General features: G+C 52.0%; 1 protein-coding gene and 1 pseudogene across 1 annotated transcript; one reads left to right on the top strand and one right to left on the bottom strand.

Annotated features, from left to right (window-relative positions):
- The first annotated feature begins 1092 nt into the window (after window positions 1-1092).
- TOB2 (transducer of ERBB2, 2) lies at window positions 1093-14364 on the top strand. Its single transcript, XM_005567147.5, has 2 exons — window positions 1093-1518; window positions 10497-14364. Exon 2 carries the CDS (start codon window positions 10559-10561, stop codon window positions 11564-11566), a length of 1008 nt encoding a protein of 335 aa, XP_005567204.1. The 5' UTR covers window positions 1093-1518; window positions 10497-10558; the 3' UTR covers window positions 11567-14364.
- Window positions 14365-15116: 752 nt separating this feature from the next.
- On the bottom strand, window positions 15117-15551 carry LOC123567185 (ATP synthase subunit f, mitochondrial pseudogene; annotated as a pseudogene).
- Window positions 15552-17695: the final 2144 nt, after the last annotated feature.

A 17695-nucleotide genomic window follows, 5' to 3' on the forward strand; every position in this document is an offset into this window, starting at 1 on the left:
GCAGCCCGCGTGGCCAGAGCCGGGGCAGGGGGCCTCAGCGCGCGGGCCTGGCGCGCCCGGTCCCGGGTTCGCGGAGCCTCGCTCCACCGCTCGAGGGGCCGTAGTGGGTGCGAGCCTTGCGCCCGTTGCACGGTCAGGGACCATCCCACGCCGGCGGGACTGACTAGAAGAAATGTGGTTCTCCCGCGTGCCCCACACTGGGGTCGCTGGCCAGAGAGAGCAAACAAGAGTTGGGAGAGGAGCTGCGCCCGCGCGCCCTCGCAGAGCCGGAGCCAGAGGCGGTGAGGGGAAGGTCCATTGTGGCGCTCGGCTCGTTTCACGGCCGTCGGCCTCATCCTCGCCTCCTCTTACTCCCGCACAGCGTGGCCCAGGCCCCAGAGTCCCCCTCGCCTTTCATTCGACGTTGAGTCCCCCGAGGAAGCACAAGGCGCTCGGAAGACTCAGGCCTGCCCGAAACGAGTCCGAAACGTTTCCGGAGCCCGCGTAGTCCCCTCGGCTCCCCCTCCCGCAGAGGCCGTAACTGGGGCGATGGGATCGCCGTGGACACGGCCAGACGCTCGGAGCAGGAGGGAAGGCCCCGGGAAACGGCTCGGGCAAACGTCCGAACCCTGGGCGCCGAGACAGGTGCAAGGCGGACGACTCAGCGGGGGGGGGGTTCCGGAGGGCAAGGCGACGCCCTCCCCTCCCCGCGATACTCGTCCCCCAAACACAACTAAAGGGAGAGTGCACTGTGGTCGGCCCGTGAGCAACCCGGCCCCAGGTCGCCCCCAGCCCTCACGTTGCGCCCCTGGAGAACACCTCACACGATGCGCACAAGTTCAGAGAGTGGTATGGGAATGAAGGAAAGGAGTGCGGCGCGGCGCTGTGACGGGGAGGGGACGGAGGGGACCCGCACGCAGGACCTGAGAGTACAGAAGGGCCGGGGAGCTGAGCCGCGAAGCACCAGCGAGCTGAGGCGCGGGGTAGCTGGGAAGTAGTCCCGGCCGGGCCCCGGCCCCTCCCCTGCAGGGCGGAGGGACGCATCACGCAGGGGTGGGGAAGCCGGATCCGTGCGCAGGGTTGCTAAGGGTGAAACTTTTCATTGACTTTGCTCACTTCGGGCCGGGGCGCGGGAAGGTGCGGGTTGTTGGCGGAGGCAAGTCAGTGGCTCGGGCGACGCGGGGCCAGAAGGGCAGGACCGCCCGCCGGCGACAGCCCAGACCGTCTTCCGTTCCGCGACACGAACCACCCTCCGGTCCGCCATCCCCGCGTTGTAGCCGCTGGTCCGCCCGCTCGCCCGCCCTCCGGCCCCCAGCCGCAGAGCCCGACCTCCTAAGAGCTGAAAGAAATTCTTGAGAGTCATAGTCCATAGCCCCCTGCTTCGTCCCCCAACCCTCAACGACGAAAAGGACTTCGGCCCCCCGGCCCGGCGGCGCCCGGGAAGGAAGGGAGAGCGACCTCCGCCCCGTGCTCAGGACCACCCTGGAGGGAGAAGCCGCCCTGCGGCCGGCAGAGCGCCCCGCCGCCGCGGAGACCCGAGTGAGTTGGGGGGTGTGCGGGCGGGGGGCCCGCCCCGAGACCCAGCCGGCCGAACTGCCTCTCCCACCCCGCCCCACTCCCGCTTTGCTGGATTCTCCACGTTGCTGCCGCTCCCTCCCGCCTGGCCAGCATTTTCTTTCGCCATCCAGCTTCCCTCTAGATCCCACTTTCCCCTGCTCCTCTTCTCACGCCATCTCTGCTCCTGGGGTGCCCAAGAGCTCCCTTTTCTCCCAGTTCCAAGAGTGGCCCTCTCCTGGGTGGGGTGCATTTCCTCCCTTCCCCGCCTCCCCCAGTTCTTTATATCCCAGCTACTCGCTAGATGTTCCTTGTTCTTCAAAGAAACATAACTCCCCCCACCGTTAAATAAATCCGAGGAAGGAAGGGGATCCAGGCCTTGTTTTTCTGCTTCTTTTCCCGTGTGCAGGGAAGGGGGGTGGTAATTGTTAATAGGCTCTATTTCTGGCTCTGTGGAGCCTGAAGGGTGGAGGTTGTACACCCCCTTTGGCGAGGGGACAGGTCAGTGGAGATTGTCCTTGGGCCCCTGAGCCAGAGTTCACCATTTCGGCTTGAGCTCTTTATATTCTTTAGTGTTTTAATGGAGAATTGGGCAGAAAAAGTACCCTTAGAGCAGTGCCAGTGAGTGGATTCTGCTTATCTTGGTAAGGTGCCTGCGAGGTGGGGCCCTATCCCCAAACTCCTTCCCCTCCTGTCCAGAGGATGAACTGTGCCCTTGACCACCAGAAATCTGGGAGGGGAAGGAGGGTGCAGAGAGGAGGCATAGCTGGCAGGCCCTCTCCCTCCCCCAGGAGAAACCAGAACCCCGCACAGCAAGCTTCAACTTGGGACTGGTGGAGGCCAGTCTCTGGTGCTACTCCGTATCTAAACGGTCTTTTTCTCCTTCTTACCCACCCTACCCTGGGAATGGGTCCTTCAACTCTGATTTTCCGGCAGAAAAACAATCCTATTTCTTTCTTGGGCTTCTGCCCCCATTCCTCCGTGAAGCATAGGGGAAAGAAGCTTGTGTGGGAGGAAGGATTAAGGAGGTTTAACACCCAGTAGGGGAGCTTGCCGAAGATCTGGTAAGTCTGGTCGTAGAGCAGACCTTGCAATGGGAGGAGACACAAAGATTTTTAGTATGAGAAGATGCTCAGGTGTCAGGTGTACAGCTTTTTCTTCTCTGCCTGGGAACCTTTTCCTATTTCCCTCTCCCGGATCTGGTTACTCAGACTTGGATTAGAAATGGGGTGAGGCTTGGGCCCTGCTGGCCTTGGCCTGGCGCCTCCCCACAGCTTGACTGGAAATTTCTTTGGCCGAGAGGACGGGAGACTGGGTTTGATTCCTGCCTTTCCTTTCCTGGCTGTTGGGGCGCTGGAGCCGAGTCCGCTAGGCATTAAGTGAAAAAGACCCGTTTCCCTTTGAAACCGCTGTCCAGTAACCCCACACGGACAGCCCAGGCCCTGGAATTCAGATTGAGTGCGGGAAAGGGGGTCGTGACCTTATCTAAGCCAGCCCACCCCTTTCACCCAGAAAAAGCTCATTAGAAGCTCATTAGAAGCTCATTAGAAGCAGATCCTAGTTTCAACAGTGATGGAAGGCGATGAAGGGAAAGGTGGGAAAGTTAGGCTCTCGTAAAGCCTAGAGGATGTGGTGGGGCCATACAATACGGGGAGTAGGCCTTTGGAGTAGAATCTATATGAAATGTATTAGGCGATGGGAGGGGGGCGCCGGCCCGCCACAGTGCGCATGTGCATCGGAAACTTTTCCTGGGCTCTCCGGCCCTCGGTCGGCTCCCCTTACCGGGCATGCGTATTGCGGCCACTTGGGCCTTCGCAAAGTACTCAGGGAAGTGTAGTGTGCAGAGAAAGTAGGTCACTCGCTACCGCCTGGTCCGGAGGCGTTCGAGGACTACAATTCCCAGAGTGCAGAGCGCGCCCTCACCGCTGGCCTCTCCGCCTACGTTTGGGTTGAGTCGAGTTTTCTTGGCTTCTCAGGAACATGGAGTGCCCTAGAAAGGATCTTCTTAGCCGAAAGGGTCCTTGTAGTCAGACCTAGAGTTGACCGGTCTATGTCTGGGGGAGATGATGTGAGACTGGGCGTGGTGGTGCAGTCAGTCGGCACCAGTCCTGGAAGCCTTTCAATCCACACCCGCCCGTCTGGGCCACTGCCTCTGGGACCAGTGAGTTGGGGCGGATCCCGTGTCTCACCAAGGAGAGGAGCTGCCTGCGTTTGGCTCTCACTCCCCGGGCATCCACCCGGTCTGTGACACCTACTGGCCCCTGCACGCTCAGTTGAGTCCTGTAGTCCGTCACTGTAGGACAGTTTGCACGTTTAAGACTTAGAGGTGTCTGAATATTTTTTTAGGTTTGAGGCTCAGTGGATTCCATCACCATTATCCCTCCTTTCCCTCTTTGAAACAGAATTTTCTTTCTAAAAAATCTTCCGGCCGGGTGCGATGGCTCACGCCTGTAATCCCAACACTTTGGGAGGCTGAGGCGGGCAGCGGATCACCTGAGGTCGGGAGTTCGAGACCAGCCTGACCAACATGGAGAAATCCCGTCTCTACTAAAAATACAAAATTAGCTGGGCGTGGTGGCGCATTCCTGTAATCCCAGTTACCCAGGAGGCTGAGGCAGGAGAATCGCTTGAACCTGGGAGGCAGAGGTTGCAGTGAGCCGAGATCACGCCACTGCACTCCAGCGTGGGCAACAAGAGTGAAATTCCGTCTCAAAAAAAAAAAAAAATTCTGGCTAGGCGGTGGCTCACGCCTGTAATCCCAATACTTTGGGAGGCTAAGGTGAGCGGGTCACGAGGTCAGGAGTTCGAGACCAGCCTGGCCAATATGGTGAAGCCCCGTCTCTACTAAAAATACAAAACTTAGCTGGGTGTGGTCCTGAGCGCCTATTATCCCAGCTACTCGGGAGGCTGAGGCAGGAGAGTTGGCTGAACCCGGGAGGCGGAGGTTGCAGTGAGCCAAGATGGCGCCATTGCACTCCAGCTCTGGGCTACAAAGCAAGACTCCTTCTCAGGGGCGGGGAGAGGGGGAAGCCAAAAGTCTTCCTTTGCTTCTGACATTAGAGCTGGCAGACACATGCGCGCGCGCGCAGACACACACACACACACACACACACACACACACACACACACACACTAGAGCAGGCAGACACATGCGCGCGCGCGCAGACACACACACACACACACACACACACACACACACACACACACACACACACACACACACACACACACACACACACACACACCCCTTCCTCACATTTTTGTCAGAAGTTCTCTCTGGAATCACTGAGGCTTCTTTTGAGCTTCACGCCCTACTTTTTCCCTCGTCGTCTTTCTCCTAGGCACCTACTCTTTAAAACACAAGTCAGCACAAGGGATCAGAATCCAGGTTAACTTTGCTGCTGTTAGTAAACAAGTGAGGATAAGATTCTTAGTGAAATTGGACAGAATTTTGCTGTCATATTTGCCCTTTTTAATAGGTTGACAAAAGGGAGATTTTGCTGTTAAACACCTCACCATTTTTATTCTTCTTGCTCCCTTTTTGGCCGTTTGTGCCTACACTGGGGTTGGAAAAGATCTTAGCGTACTCTGCAGCCACTTAAGCGAATCCCTTTACTTGTTCCCTTTATTGACAGGTAGTTATTTCTAAGGTTTCTAATTTCACTATAATAATATAATACATAAATATTGTGTATTATAAATATTATGTATTTATAATACATAAATATTTTATATATAAGCACTAGAATTTGTTCGTAGCTTTTTTAAAAAATGAACAAACTTCTCTGAATGGCCACTCCTATCTTTAGCTAAAGACAAGCCAGCACCAGTGCTTTAATCCTCTGCTCCATAAGCTTCTTGCAGTCAAAATTAGAGCCTGAGCTGATAGAGCAGAAAATCTCATTCTGGTTGTCCATCATTTTTATAAGGTTCCACCCCACAGCCATCTGGTCCAGCCTGTTCTCTAATTAAAGAGGCAAAGGTGGCATTATATGCTTCCTTATTTGTGCGGCAACATCACTGAGGTATAAATTGGTGTGCAGCTTTAGTTGCTTATGCTGCAGAAAATGGTTAGCTAGGCAGGGCTGATGACAGTGGTTCTATTGTATTTTGGGGTGGGAGGCTTATTTCCCAATGACTTTGGCCTGCATTTAAAATGCTCTCATTTTGAGGCCGAACTGTTCAGGAGTAGTTAACTTGGAAGGCAATTATGCAGCCAGGTTTGAGGAGGCCTAGAAAGGTGTAGAAGCCCTTTGCTCTCAGTCGAATACCAAGAGGTGCATTTTAAGAGGCCATGTGGTGCCTTGGGAGAAGTATCATATGTTGACCAGTCTGTTTTAGATTTCAGAAATACTTTGGAAACACTGTCTTTAACATCAGGTTCCATTCTAGGGAACCAGTATCAACTTTCCTCACAACTTTTTTTTTTTTTTTTTTTTTTTTTGAGGCAGAATCTCACTTTGTCGTTCAGACTGGAGTGCAGTGGCATGATCTCGGCTTACCACAACTTCTGCCTCCCGGGTTCAAGTGATTCTCTTGCCTCAGCCCCCTGAGTAGTGGGATTATAGGCACCCGCCACCAGGCCCGGCTAATTTTCATGGGTTTTTTTTTTTTTTTTTTTTGAGACCAATCACTCTGTTGCCCAGGCTGGAGTGCAGTGGCGCGATCTTGGCTCACTGCAACCTCTGCCTCCCGGGTTCAAGCAGTTCTCCTGCCTCAGCCTCCTGAGTAGCTGAGGTTATAGGCGCATGCCACCACACCTGGCTAATTTTTTATTTTTAGTAGAGACAAGGTTTCACCATGTTGCTCAGGCTGGTCTCTAACTCCTGACCTTGTGATCTGCCTACCTCAGCCTCACAAAGTGCTGGGATTACAGGCATGAGCCACCATGCCCGGCTAATACTTGTGTTTTTAGTAGAGACGGGGTTTCGCCATGTTGGCCAGGCTGGTCTTGAATTCCTAGCCTCAAGTGATCCACCTGCCTCGGCCTCCTGAAGTGCTGGGATTACAGGTGTGAGCCACCACACCTGGTTCTTCACAAGTTTTTAGTCTGCTCCTTGTTGGACACCTCTATGGACCATGTGGCCCTTCAGACCTCTGTTCCTGAGGAAAGGCCCATGGTTCTGGTGGGCAGCTTTGTATCTGCTGATGAGCCTGAGCCTTATAAACAGAAAGCCCTTATTATTCTTTCTACTATTCTTACTTTTTTTTTTTTGAGATAGAGTCTTGCTCTGTCACCCAGACTGGAGTGCAATGGCACGATCTCGGCTCACTGCAACCTCTGCCTCCTGGGTTCAAGTGATTCTCCTGCCTCAGCCTCTGGAGTAGCTGGGACTACAGGTGCCCACCACCACGCCTGGCTAATTTTTGTATTTTTATAGAGACGGAGTTTCACCGTGTTAGGCAGAATGGTCTCAATCTTCTGACTCAATGATCCGCCCGCCTCGGCCTCCCAAAGTGCTGGGATTACAGGCATGAGCCACCGCGCCCGGCCTCTAGTATTCTTACTTTTTATACCCAAAAGGGCCCTGAATTTGATCTGTATTGATCATTAATAGACATTTGAGACTGAGGCACGTGCATCACTTGAGCCCAGGAGTTCAAGAACAGCCTGGGCAACATGGTGAAACCGCATCTCTACATAAAAATACAAAAAAAAAAAATGAGGCCATTTGCAGTGGCTCATGCCTGTAATCCCACCGGTTTGGGAGGCTGAAGCCAGTGGATCACTTGAGGCCAGGAGTTCAAGAGCAGCCTGACCAATGTGATAAAACCCCGTGTGTACTCAAAATACAAAAATTAGCCAGGTGTGGTGGTGGATGCCTGTAATCCCAGCTACTCAGTAGGCTGAAGGGGGAGAATTGCTTGAACCCAGGAGGCAGAGGTTGCAGTGAGCCGAGATCACGCCACTTCACTCCAGCTTGGGTGACAGAATGAGACTCCATCTCGCAAAAAAAAAAAAAAAAAAAAAAAGCCGTGTGTGGTGGTGCATGCCTGTAGTCCCAGCTACTTGGAGGCTGAAGTGAGAGGATCACCTGAGCCCAGGGAGGTGGAGGCTGCAGTGAGCTGTGATCCTGCCACTGCACCCTAGCCTGGGTGACAGATTGAGACCCTGTCTCAAAAAAAGAAAAAGAAAAACATAGACATATGAAGAAACTTAGAGATGAAGTCTCTAAGGAAAAGGCTGGGAAAAGAGGGAAACCAGGGTATTCTGAGTCTTGAGTGTTCTTGTGGAAGGTTTGGGAGAGGCATAGTTGTGGCACCTCTGCTGAGTCCCATGTGACCATCTCTGTTCCTCAGACCTGAAATGAGAGTTAACTAGATTTAGCCACTGTCATGCTGCTCCAGATTGACCCAGTGAGTCTTCTCTGATACATTCACCCCAGAAATCTTTTTCTGAGGATTTAGTCCCCAAAATGCCCCTTAAGGCTGTGTGTGTTGGCTCATGCCCGTAATCCCAGCACTTCGGGAGACCAAGGCAGGCGAATCACTTTAGGTTAGGAGTTTGAGACCAGCCTGGCCAATATGGTGAAACCACATCTCCACTAAAAATACAAAAATTAGCCAGACGTGGTGGCAGGTGCCTATAGTCCTAGCCACTCGGGAGGCCGAGGCACGAGAATCACTTGAACCTGGGAGGTGGAGGTTGCAGTAAGCCAAGATCGTGCCACTGCAGTCCAGCCTGGGCAATAGAATGAGACTCAGTCTCAAAATACATACATACATACATACATACATACATACATACATACATACATACACTGCACTCCAGCCTGGGCGATAGAATGAGACCCAGTCTCAAAATATATACATATATACATACATACATACATACATACGGACTCAGTCTCAAAATATATACATACATACATATATACGGACTCAGTCTCAAAATATATACATACATACATAACATAAAGTAAAATTAAATTAAATTAAATGCCCCTTAAGAGCCATGGGCCCAGGCCTGAGAATTTCAGGGAAATGTGTTGGGGCAGGTGTTTAGGAAACTCAAAATCCCCAAGCCTGAAATTAGCACCTGGATACCTAAAGCTGAATCCAGAAAGGATTTGAATCAAAATCCAGCTCCGAGTCTTTCACAGGACAGAAGATGCCCTTGACAGTCCATGGAGCAGTCATGTCTCTGTGTTTAGCTCAGCAGCACAGCTTTGCCCAGAGGCCTGGCTCGGAACATGTTCTGGTGCTGCCTCCCCTCAGAGGGCTCTTTCAGTTCAGTTTCTCCCCCAGCATGAGCCCCGGAGCTGCTCTTTTGGAGAAAATGAGATTAGGATCACTGGCTCTCAGGACCTCACAGATCATCTTCCTGAGACATGAGGCTGGCCCAGGCCGAGGGAATAAACCTTTTTGACCTCAGTGGGATCTGGCTGTGAGAGAATCCCAAAATAACAATCTCATGTTTATCTTGGGCTGCCTTCTCTTCAGGGATCTCAAAACACTTGATAAATCTGATCTGCTGCCGAGGACAGGTGGTCAGACAGTCCCTGGGAGACTGAGTGATGATGGGTCCCTGCTGGAGGCTGCAGGGTGATGGAAAATTTCTTTCCTCTGCCACCCTCATCACTTACACTCTCACCAGAAACTTCTCTCTCCTTTTTTCTGCTTCCCTATGGCAGCCCCCAGGCAGCAGTTCCCTTGTTAGTCCACATCTCTGATTGTGACAGGTCTTGCCTTTTTCCTGGGGCTCATGCTCTTGTCTTATTCTTTTTTTTTTTTTTTTTTTTGAGACGGAATTTCGCTCTTGTCGCCCAGGCTGGAGTGCAATAGCGCATCTCGGCTCACCGCAACCTCCGCCTCCCGGGTTCAAGTGATTCTCCTACCTCAGCCTCCCGAGTAGCTGGGATTACAGGCATGCACCACCATGCTTGGCTAATTTTTCGTGTTTTTAGTAGAGACAGGATTTCTCCATGTTGGTCAGGCTGGTCTCAAACTCCCGACCTCAGGTGATCCGCCCGCCTCGGCCTCCCAAAGTGCTAGGATTACAGGCATGAGCCACTGCACCTGGCCGGAGTTCTTAAATCAGTTCTGCAAACCCAGACTGAGCCAGACAGCATACACACCCATGGGGCCCATGATGACAGATGGATGTGACTGGAGTCCAGGCCCCCAGTGAAAAATTGGCAGTGCTCTTTCCTGTTCAGTGACCTGTATCCCTTTTCATTTAAGGAGGACAACCAAAGATTTTAAACTTACATCTTAGTCTGTGACAGTTTGGGGGCACGACTTCACCAAGATATTGCAGAGACAGCAAGAGCCTTCTCTTCTTCACCTGATTTAGGGACTTGATTTTTTTAGTGTCATTCATACAGTGACCTGAATTCTCAAGATGGTGGAAAACACAGCTTCCCTATTTCTTTAGAATTACTTAAAAATAGTAGCTTTTTTTTTTTTTTTTTTTTTTTTTTGAGATGGACTCTCGCTCTGTCGCCAGGCTGGAGTGTAGTGGCGTGATCTCGGCTCACTGCAACCTCTGCCTCCTGGGTTGAAGCGATTCTTCTGTCTCAGCCTCCCGAGTAGCTGGGACTCCAGGCATGTGCCACCATGCTCAGCTAATTTTTGTATTTTTAGTAGAGATGGGGCTTCAGTATGTTGGCCAGGATGGTCTCAATCTCTTGACCTTGTGATCTACCTGTCTCGGCCTCCCAAAGTGCTGGGCTTACAGGCGTGAGCCACCATGCCCAGCCAACAGTAGCTAACTTTATCATTTGCCTTTTAATTGCCAGGTACATTGTGAGGCAGTTTATATCCTTGAACTAACAACTTCATGATGGCCTCATGTTACTAATGAGGAAACTAGGGCCCACAGTCAGACATTAGCCACTGGTGGGGCAGAAATAGGCTCCTGGTTCTAGTGTGATCCAAAGTTGGTGCTTTTCTGTCTATCCTTAGCTGTTGGTCACCACCAGCTTTCTGCATATTTTCTCATGATGCCTCTCATTTCCCAGAGCCGTCTGGAGCCCAAGGCTGTACACGTGCCCTGTGCTGATTCTCTGCCTAGGAAAGGACCATGCAGCTAGAGATCAAAGTGGCCCTGAACTTCATCATCTCCTACTTGTACAACAAGCTGCCCCGGCGCCGGGCAGACCTGTTTGGGGAGGAGCTAGAGCGGCTTTTGAAAAATAAATATGAAGGCCACTGGTACCCTGAAAAACCCCTGAAGGGCTCTGGCTTCCGCTGTGTTCACATTGGGGAGATGGTGGACCCCGTGGTGGAGCTGGCCGCCAAGCGGAGTGGCCTGGCGGTGGAAGATGTGCGGGCCAATGTGCCTGAGGAGCTGAGTGTCTGGATTGATCCCTTTGAGGTGTCCTACCAGATTGGTGAGAAGGGAGCTGTGAAAGTGCTGTACCTGGATGATAGTGAGGGCTGTGGTGCCCCAGAGCTGGACAAGGAGATCAAGAGCAGCTTCAACCCTGACGCCCAGGTGTTCGTGCCCATTGGCAGCCAGGACAGCTCCCTGTCTAACTCCCCATCACCATCCTTTGGCCAGTCACCCAGCCCTACCTTCATTCCCCGCTCTGCTCAGCCCATCACCTTCACCACCGCCTCTTTCGCTGCCACCAAATTTGGCTCCACTAAGATGAAGAAGGGTGGCGGGGCAGCAAGTGGTGGGGGTGTAGCCAGCAGTGGGGCAGGTGGCCAGCAGCCACCACAGCAGCCTCGCATGGCCCGTTCACCCACCAACAGCCTGCTGAAGCACAAGAGCCTCTCTCTGTCTATGCATTCACTGAACTTCATCACGGCCAACCCAGCCCCTCAGTCCCAGCTCTCGCCCAATGCCAAGGAGTTCGTGTACAACGGTGGTGGCTCGCCCAGCCTCTTCTTCGATGCGGCCGATGGCCAGGGCAGTGGGGCTGGCACCTGCAACAGCAGCAGCTTTGACATGGCCCAGGTATTTGGAGGTGGTGCCAACAGCCTCTTCCTGGAGAAGACACCCTTTGTGGAAGGCCTCAGCTACAACCTGAACACCATGCAGTATCCCAGCCAGCCGTTCCAGCCCGTGGTGCTGGCCAACTGACCGTCTACCTGCCTGTGGGGCCAGAAGCACCCAAGACCACAGAAAAGAGAAAGAAAAGGCCAAAAAAAAGAGGAAAAGAAAAATGTACAAAAAGATTTTCGATCTTCTCACTCTCACTTCTAGAAAAAAGATCCAGCCCAGGCACGGAATGGGAGGGCCCCGCAAAGCACCCAAGTGTGTTTCACTCACCCCTTACCGCTCACCCACCGGCCTGCGATTTATTTGGTTGGTTTGGGTTTTATATTTCTTTTTCTTTTTTTTTTCTTACATGTAGTTTTCTATATAACATCTTTAATGAGTGGCTTCCTGTGCTAAGAATGGTCCAGATGTGAACTGCTGCTCCCTGCTCCTCCCTTCCTCCTTCACACTCCTAGTTTAGGATTGGTGTGTCCAAGCTCACAGGGAAGAAAGAGCTGCAGCTGGAGCCTGACCCTCTCTGGAACAGGGAAAGGCTGGCCCGTGTCACTGCCTCTGTCACCCAGCTATCCTCGCACTCAAAGCCATCCAACCTCAGCAGGCCTTCTCGGGCCCTGCCACCTGAATAGGTCTGAACCCATTCCCCACTCCCTTTCAGGCTGGGCCACAGGGAGCTGCTGGCTGGCCACTTGACACCCTCCGCCTAGAGCTGATGTCTGTGACTACAGGGAGATTAGCACTTCGTCTAGTGAAACTCCTTTCATCTCTGTCCTATGGCCCCACCCCACCATTCCCTCCAGGCCCAGACCATCATCATGTGTGTGGCCTTCCTTTCCCTCATGCAGCCCCTTCCCCAGGCTGGAGGTTGTGGGAGGGGTGTGTGTGTGTGTGTGTGTGTGTGTGTGTGTGTGTGTGTGTGTGTGTGTGTGTGTTTGGTTTGCTGTCCTTTTTTAAAGGATTCCAAGCCATGTGAAACTTCCCTTCTGGATGTGATTCTGGGTTGCAGCAAATGCTTATTTATATGTGAGGCTGGGGAATGGGCTGGGGGTATTGGCAGTCCTTTTGCAGGGCAGTGTGCGTGGTGGGGTGACACCACTGTGGCTGAGCCCAAGACACTCCCAGAGGAAAACACTGCAGAAGGAACTGGTTTGCAGACTGCAGAAGGATCTGCACTTTTGTTTTTGACCAAAAAGATAATGTTAGCTCTGAAGGGCAGAGGGAATGCCCAAGCCCCTGATGCCTATGAGAAGCCCCCGGACTTCACCCTCCTGTTGTGTGACCTTAACCCAGCGGGAGCTGCTCACCTGAGCACCCTTGGGGGTGGGCAGGGAGGCAGGGTGGGGTTTTAGAGTTAGTGTCTGTGCGGGGGCAGCCCTGAGCCTGGAGTGGAGACTTTGTGTCTCTTAGTTGGAGGTGTTGATTGCATTTGTGCCCCGGCCTGGTTGAGAGCTTCTTGGTACCTCTTGCCACCCCTTCTCACTGCCCTGACCCAACCCCATTGGACTTTGATGCTGCGAAGAGTGGTGTCCTGACAGGGACTCAGTGCTCCCGCCTGATGTATTGGATTATAGGAGAGCGCTTGCTCTCCTGCCTCTGCAGGAGAGGGCTTGTTCCTCCAACCCTAGGAGGCCAGGCAAGCATGAACAGGAGCCAAGGGATCAGGGTCATGAACTTTTTCCTCTTTGCAAAGAGGGGCACTTGGCATCAGGGTCCCATCGCCAGAAAGCACCAAAGCCCCTGGCACCCCACCCACTCCATCCTACCCAGGGACCCCAAGTAGGCAACTGCTATGGCAGTGGGTCCAGCCCAGGCCAGCACTGCCAGCCTCCTCTCCCTGCAGTATGCACCAGCTCTACCTCCCCCGGCAGGCAATGTCCTGGCTTCTCAGCCCAGCACCATCTGTTCCCCTAGACTTCTCAGGGGCCAGCCCAGTCTAGGCCATCCTTCCCCTCATCCTCGGCTCCCACACAGGTGACAGGCCCAACAGATAACTTCTCTCTGGGAAAGGTTGGATGCTGCCTTACGTCCCCTTCTAGCCCTCCTCCCATCGCCACACACAGGCACCCACCCGCACCAGGTCAGCTTGTTTCTCACATGTAGGGAGAGAGGGGAGACCAACCCCTTTGTGTCTTTTGAAATACGAAGAAAAATGTGTGTTCAGGCGCTCTTGGGCCCAGTTCAGTCCGTCTTGTCTCAAATCTAGGCATTTTTGCTTCAATTTTATTTTTTTTAAGAAAACAAAAACAGAAATCTGCACTAATTTACCTGGTTTCGTAGGAAAACTTTTTTTTATTTTTTACATTTTTTGGTGTCCGTTTGTATTGAATAATTTGCTACATTTGTAAAATGTAAGAGGTATATATAATATATGTATATTTCTAACGTAAAAAACATAATTTTTTTCTTTTCAAGATTTTTTCTTAAGATGAGAGAAACATATTTTTTCAGGAAAAACAAACTTTAAAAAAAAGAGGAGAATAAAACCTTTTCTCCCCTTTCCCCATCCTCTATCCCTCTTTCCCAGGAACAAATCAAAAGGTGGATTATCTTGTGAAGAATGGAAACCGTTAGTCCAGAATGATGTCTTTTTCTCAATGCAGTGAGTTATAGATTCTCTAGTTTTCTCCCTAGGGATGGGAAGGGGGCATTGAGGCAAGCCTGGAGAGGAGCCCGGGGAGCAGGGTCATGAACTTTTTTCTTTAGTGAAGGAGGAATACAATCAAGGGTTTTGTATTCAGAATGTTGTGCAATATTTTGGAATGGGACATTGGTGTGTTTAGAGATTTTAGTTTAAAAACAAAACAAAAAGATTGATCAAATCTGTACAGTTTCTATTGTTCCAGATTTTTTAAGTTTGTATTAAAAGCATGATATATAACAGCCTTCTGCCTGCTCCTAGCTTGCTTGGTTTCTGGGGTCCCTTTTCAGATGGAGAGAATGGGAGTGGCCCAGCTCTTACAGACTCCAAGAAATGATTGGTCCTCCTTACAGTGACAGCCTCCGATGGACATAACTGTCCTGGTGCCCCTTCTTGACCACCTATCCATCCCATCAACACAGGATACTTCATTGTGCCTGCTACCCTAGATGCTTTTCTACACTGGAAACAGGTTCCACAAAGTTAGGAACCGCTCCAGTTCCCTTAGCCAGTTGGTGGTGGCACCAGGGCTGGGAGCAGAGCCTGGAGAACGGGGTCCTTCTTCATGACTCTTTAGGAATTGCCTATTCCTGTGGGGAGGAGAGAGGGAGCAGCCTCCAGCCTGCTCTAGATCTAGTACTTGATCCTTAGTACTAGATCCTTAGATGTGGACAAGGATGAGAACAGCTCACCTAAGCCAGGTTCCATCCAAAACCCTGGTGCTTGGATTCTCAGCCCTTTTCTGGGGCTGGACAATTCTGGAGCTGCTTTAAGAGTAAGACAGCCCAGCTCAGAGAAGGCCACCCTTCTGGCAGTGGCCGATTTCCTTAGGAGCTCTGCCATCTCCCAGTGACACAGGCCATATGTTTCCCTTCCCAGGGCCTGTGCCCATCAATGCTGCCCATCTAGGAGAGAAACAAAATCTCTCTATACCATCTCCCACCAGCGTGTACTTCATGTCAGAAACTGGCAAGGCCCCTGAGAATATTTGTGAAGTTATTTTTTTTTTTAACAGTCATCTTTTATTTGGAGGTTAATTCCCATCAGGATATGAAAGGATTCAGCAACAATCAAGATTGTGTTCCTCACGGAAGGGCTCAGGCCAAGGTCACGGGGTGGGGGGATGCAGAGCGTGTCCTCTTCAGTAGTATTTGCGTAGCTGCTCGCGCTTAAGATGCTTGTAGGAAAGGCAGTAGCTGAAGAGCACATAGCATGCCAGCACCATGGTAACCCCTGAGATTCTCCCTTTCCTCACGTCAATGTACTTGTAGTACCAGTAGTAACCTCTTTGAAACGCTCTGAAAATGCCACTAGGGCTGAAGTCCCGCATCAAGATCCAGCTTGGCAGCTCCCCTAGTTTGACCTCCAGAAGTTTCTTGTCCTTCACTGATACGACTGACGCCATCTTGGAGTCCTGGTGTCCGCTGTGCCGGGCCACGTCGAAGTTAGTTAGTTATTTATTCCATTTTGTTTTTTAATTGGACGGGGTCTTGAACTCCTGGGCTCAAGCAATCCTCCCACCTCGGCCTCCCTCTCAAAGTGCTGGGATTACGGACATGAGCCACCATTCCTCATCCTGTTGAATTTTCACAGGGATTGTTCATCCTCACAGGGATTGTCTCCATTTTGCAGTTAAGAAATAGGCTGGGTGCGGTGGTTCACATCTGTAATCCCAGCACTTTGGGGGACGAGGCAGGTGGATCACTCGAGGTCAGGAGTTTGAGAACAGCCTGGCCAACATGACAAAACCCGTCTCTATTTAAAAAATACAAAAATTAGCTGGGTGTGGTGGCGAGTGCCTGTAATCCCAGCTACTTGGGAGGCTGAGGCACTAGAATCTCTTGAAACAGGGAGGCGGAGGTTGCAGTGAGTTGAGATCGTGCCATTGCACTCCAGCCTGGGTGACAGAGCAAGATTCCGTCTCAAAGAAACAAAAAAGAAATAGGCTCCAACTTAGATTACCTTAGATTCACAAAACTAGTAAGTGGTAAAGATCTTGACTTGTGTCTGATTTTTTCATTTGTTGATCCAAGTGCTACTGGGCAGTGTCAGTTTTTGTCCACTGGAGACAGTGTCTGCCCTCCCAGAGTTGATGTCTCACATGCATTTGATACAATTATAACTGCTATAGAAGAGTGATACGGGTTAAGGGTGGCAGGGGATGACCTTGCCACCTCTACTGCCATGCCACCACTGGGCTGGGGTAGGGGGCAAACAGTTCTGGGGTATCAGTGGGGTATGGGGCCTCCTCAGTCCCCTCACTCCCCAAACAGGCAACACTGAAAGCTCCCCAACCAAGTTGGTGAACTAGAAGCTCCCAGGACAAACATTCAACCTCTGGACAGGTCGCAGGAGGCCTGACGTCCAGCCCCTCCATGGGCCACTTCCCCTCTGCAGGGCCTATTGAGGGGAGGGAGGTCCCCATCCAGGATAATGAGGCCCTGGCCTGCCAGACACAGGGCCATTTGCAGGGGTTTCACTTTCTTCCATCCTGCCAGGCCAGGGAGAAGCCCACCTTGTCCCTGTATCCCTGTGTATAAGCTGACCACCCGGCCTTGGGCCCCACGGCAGGGGCAGGATGGCCCTCACCTGCTCATTCCTGTTTCATGTAGACACAGGTCCTGAGGCGGCAGGTGCCTGCTCCCACTCCCTGTCATGCCGTCAGTGGAAGGTCCTGGGCGAGACCCAGCTCAGAAGCCAGACTCACCTTCCTGGCCCGGCCCATCCCTCTGAAGGTATAGATACTACGAGGCCGGGCGCGGTGGCTCAAGCCTGTAATCCCAGCACTTTGGGAGGCCGAGACGGGCGGATCACGAGGTCAGGAGATCGAGACCATCCTGGCTAACACGGTGAAACCCCGCCTCTACTAAAAAATACAAAAAACTAGCCGGGCGAGGTGGCGGGCGCCTGTAGTCCCAGCTACTCAGGAGGCTGAGGCAGGAGAATGGCGTAAACCCGGGAGGCGGAGCTTGCAGTGAGCTGAGATCCGGCCGCTGCACTCCAGCCTGGGCGACAGAGCGAGACTCCGTCTCAAAAAAAAAAAAAAAAAAAAAGATACTACGGATTTTTGGGGGGGTGGGGAATTCTCCATGGCATAGACAGAAATCACTCATTCAGACATTCATGCCTTTGTTTATTCAGCAAACACTCACTGGCTCTGAAGAGGTGGAGGGGGAGACTTGGAGGGGTAAAGGGCTGGGGCAGCAGGGGAAGAAAATATTCTAGTAGACTCAGTTCCTCTGAAAAAGGCTAATTTATTCCTTTGACAAACTGTCTATGGGCATCCACTCTCTGCCCTGGGAACACAGGTGTGTCACCACACCAGGCTAATTTTTGTACTTTTTTTTTTTTTGAGATGATGTCTTGCACTGTTGCCCGGGCTGGAGTGCAGTGATGCAATCTTGGCTCACTGCAACCTCTGCCTCCCAAGTTCAAGCGATTATCTTGCCTCAGCCTCCCCAGTAACTGGGATTACAGGCGCGTGCCATCACGCCCAACTAATGTTTTGTGTTTTTAGTAGAGATGGGTTTTACTGTGTTAGCCAAGATGGTCTTGAACTCCTGACCTCGTGATTC

This window comes from Macaca fascicularis, chromosome 10 (genome assembly GCF_037993035.2).
Source record: "Macaca fascicularis isolate 582-1 chromosome 10, T2T-MFA8v1.1".
NCBI classification, from domain to species: domain Eukaryota; kingdom Metazoa; phylum Chordata; class Mammalia; order Primates; family Cercopithecidae; genus Macaca; species Macaca fascicularis.

What these genes read in the sequence shown, in the direction of transcription:
- TOB2 (XM_005567147.5), top strand. Translation starts at nt 10,559, where the DNA reads ATGCAGCTAGAGATCAAAGTGGCCCTGAACTTCATCATCTCCTACTTG.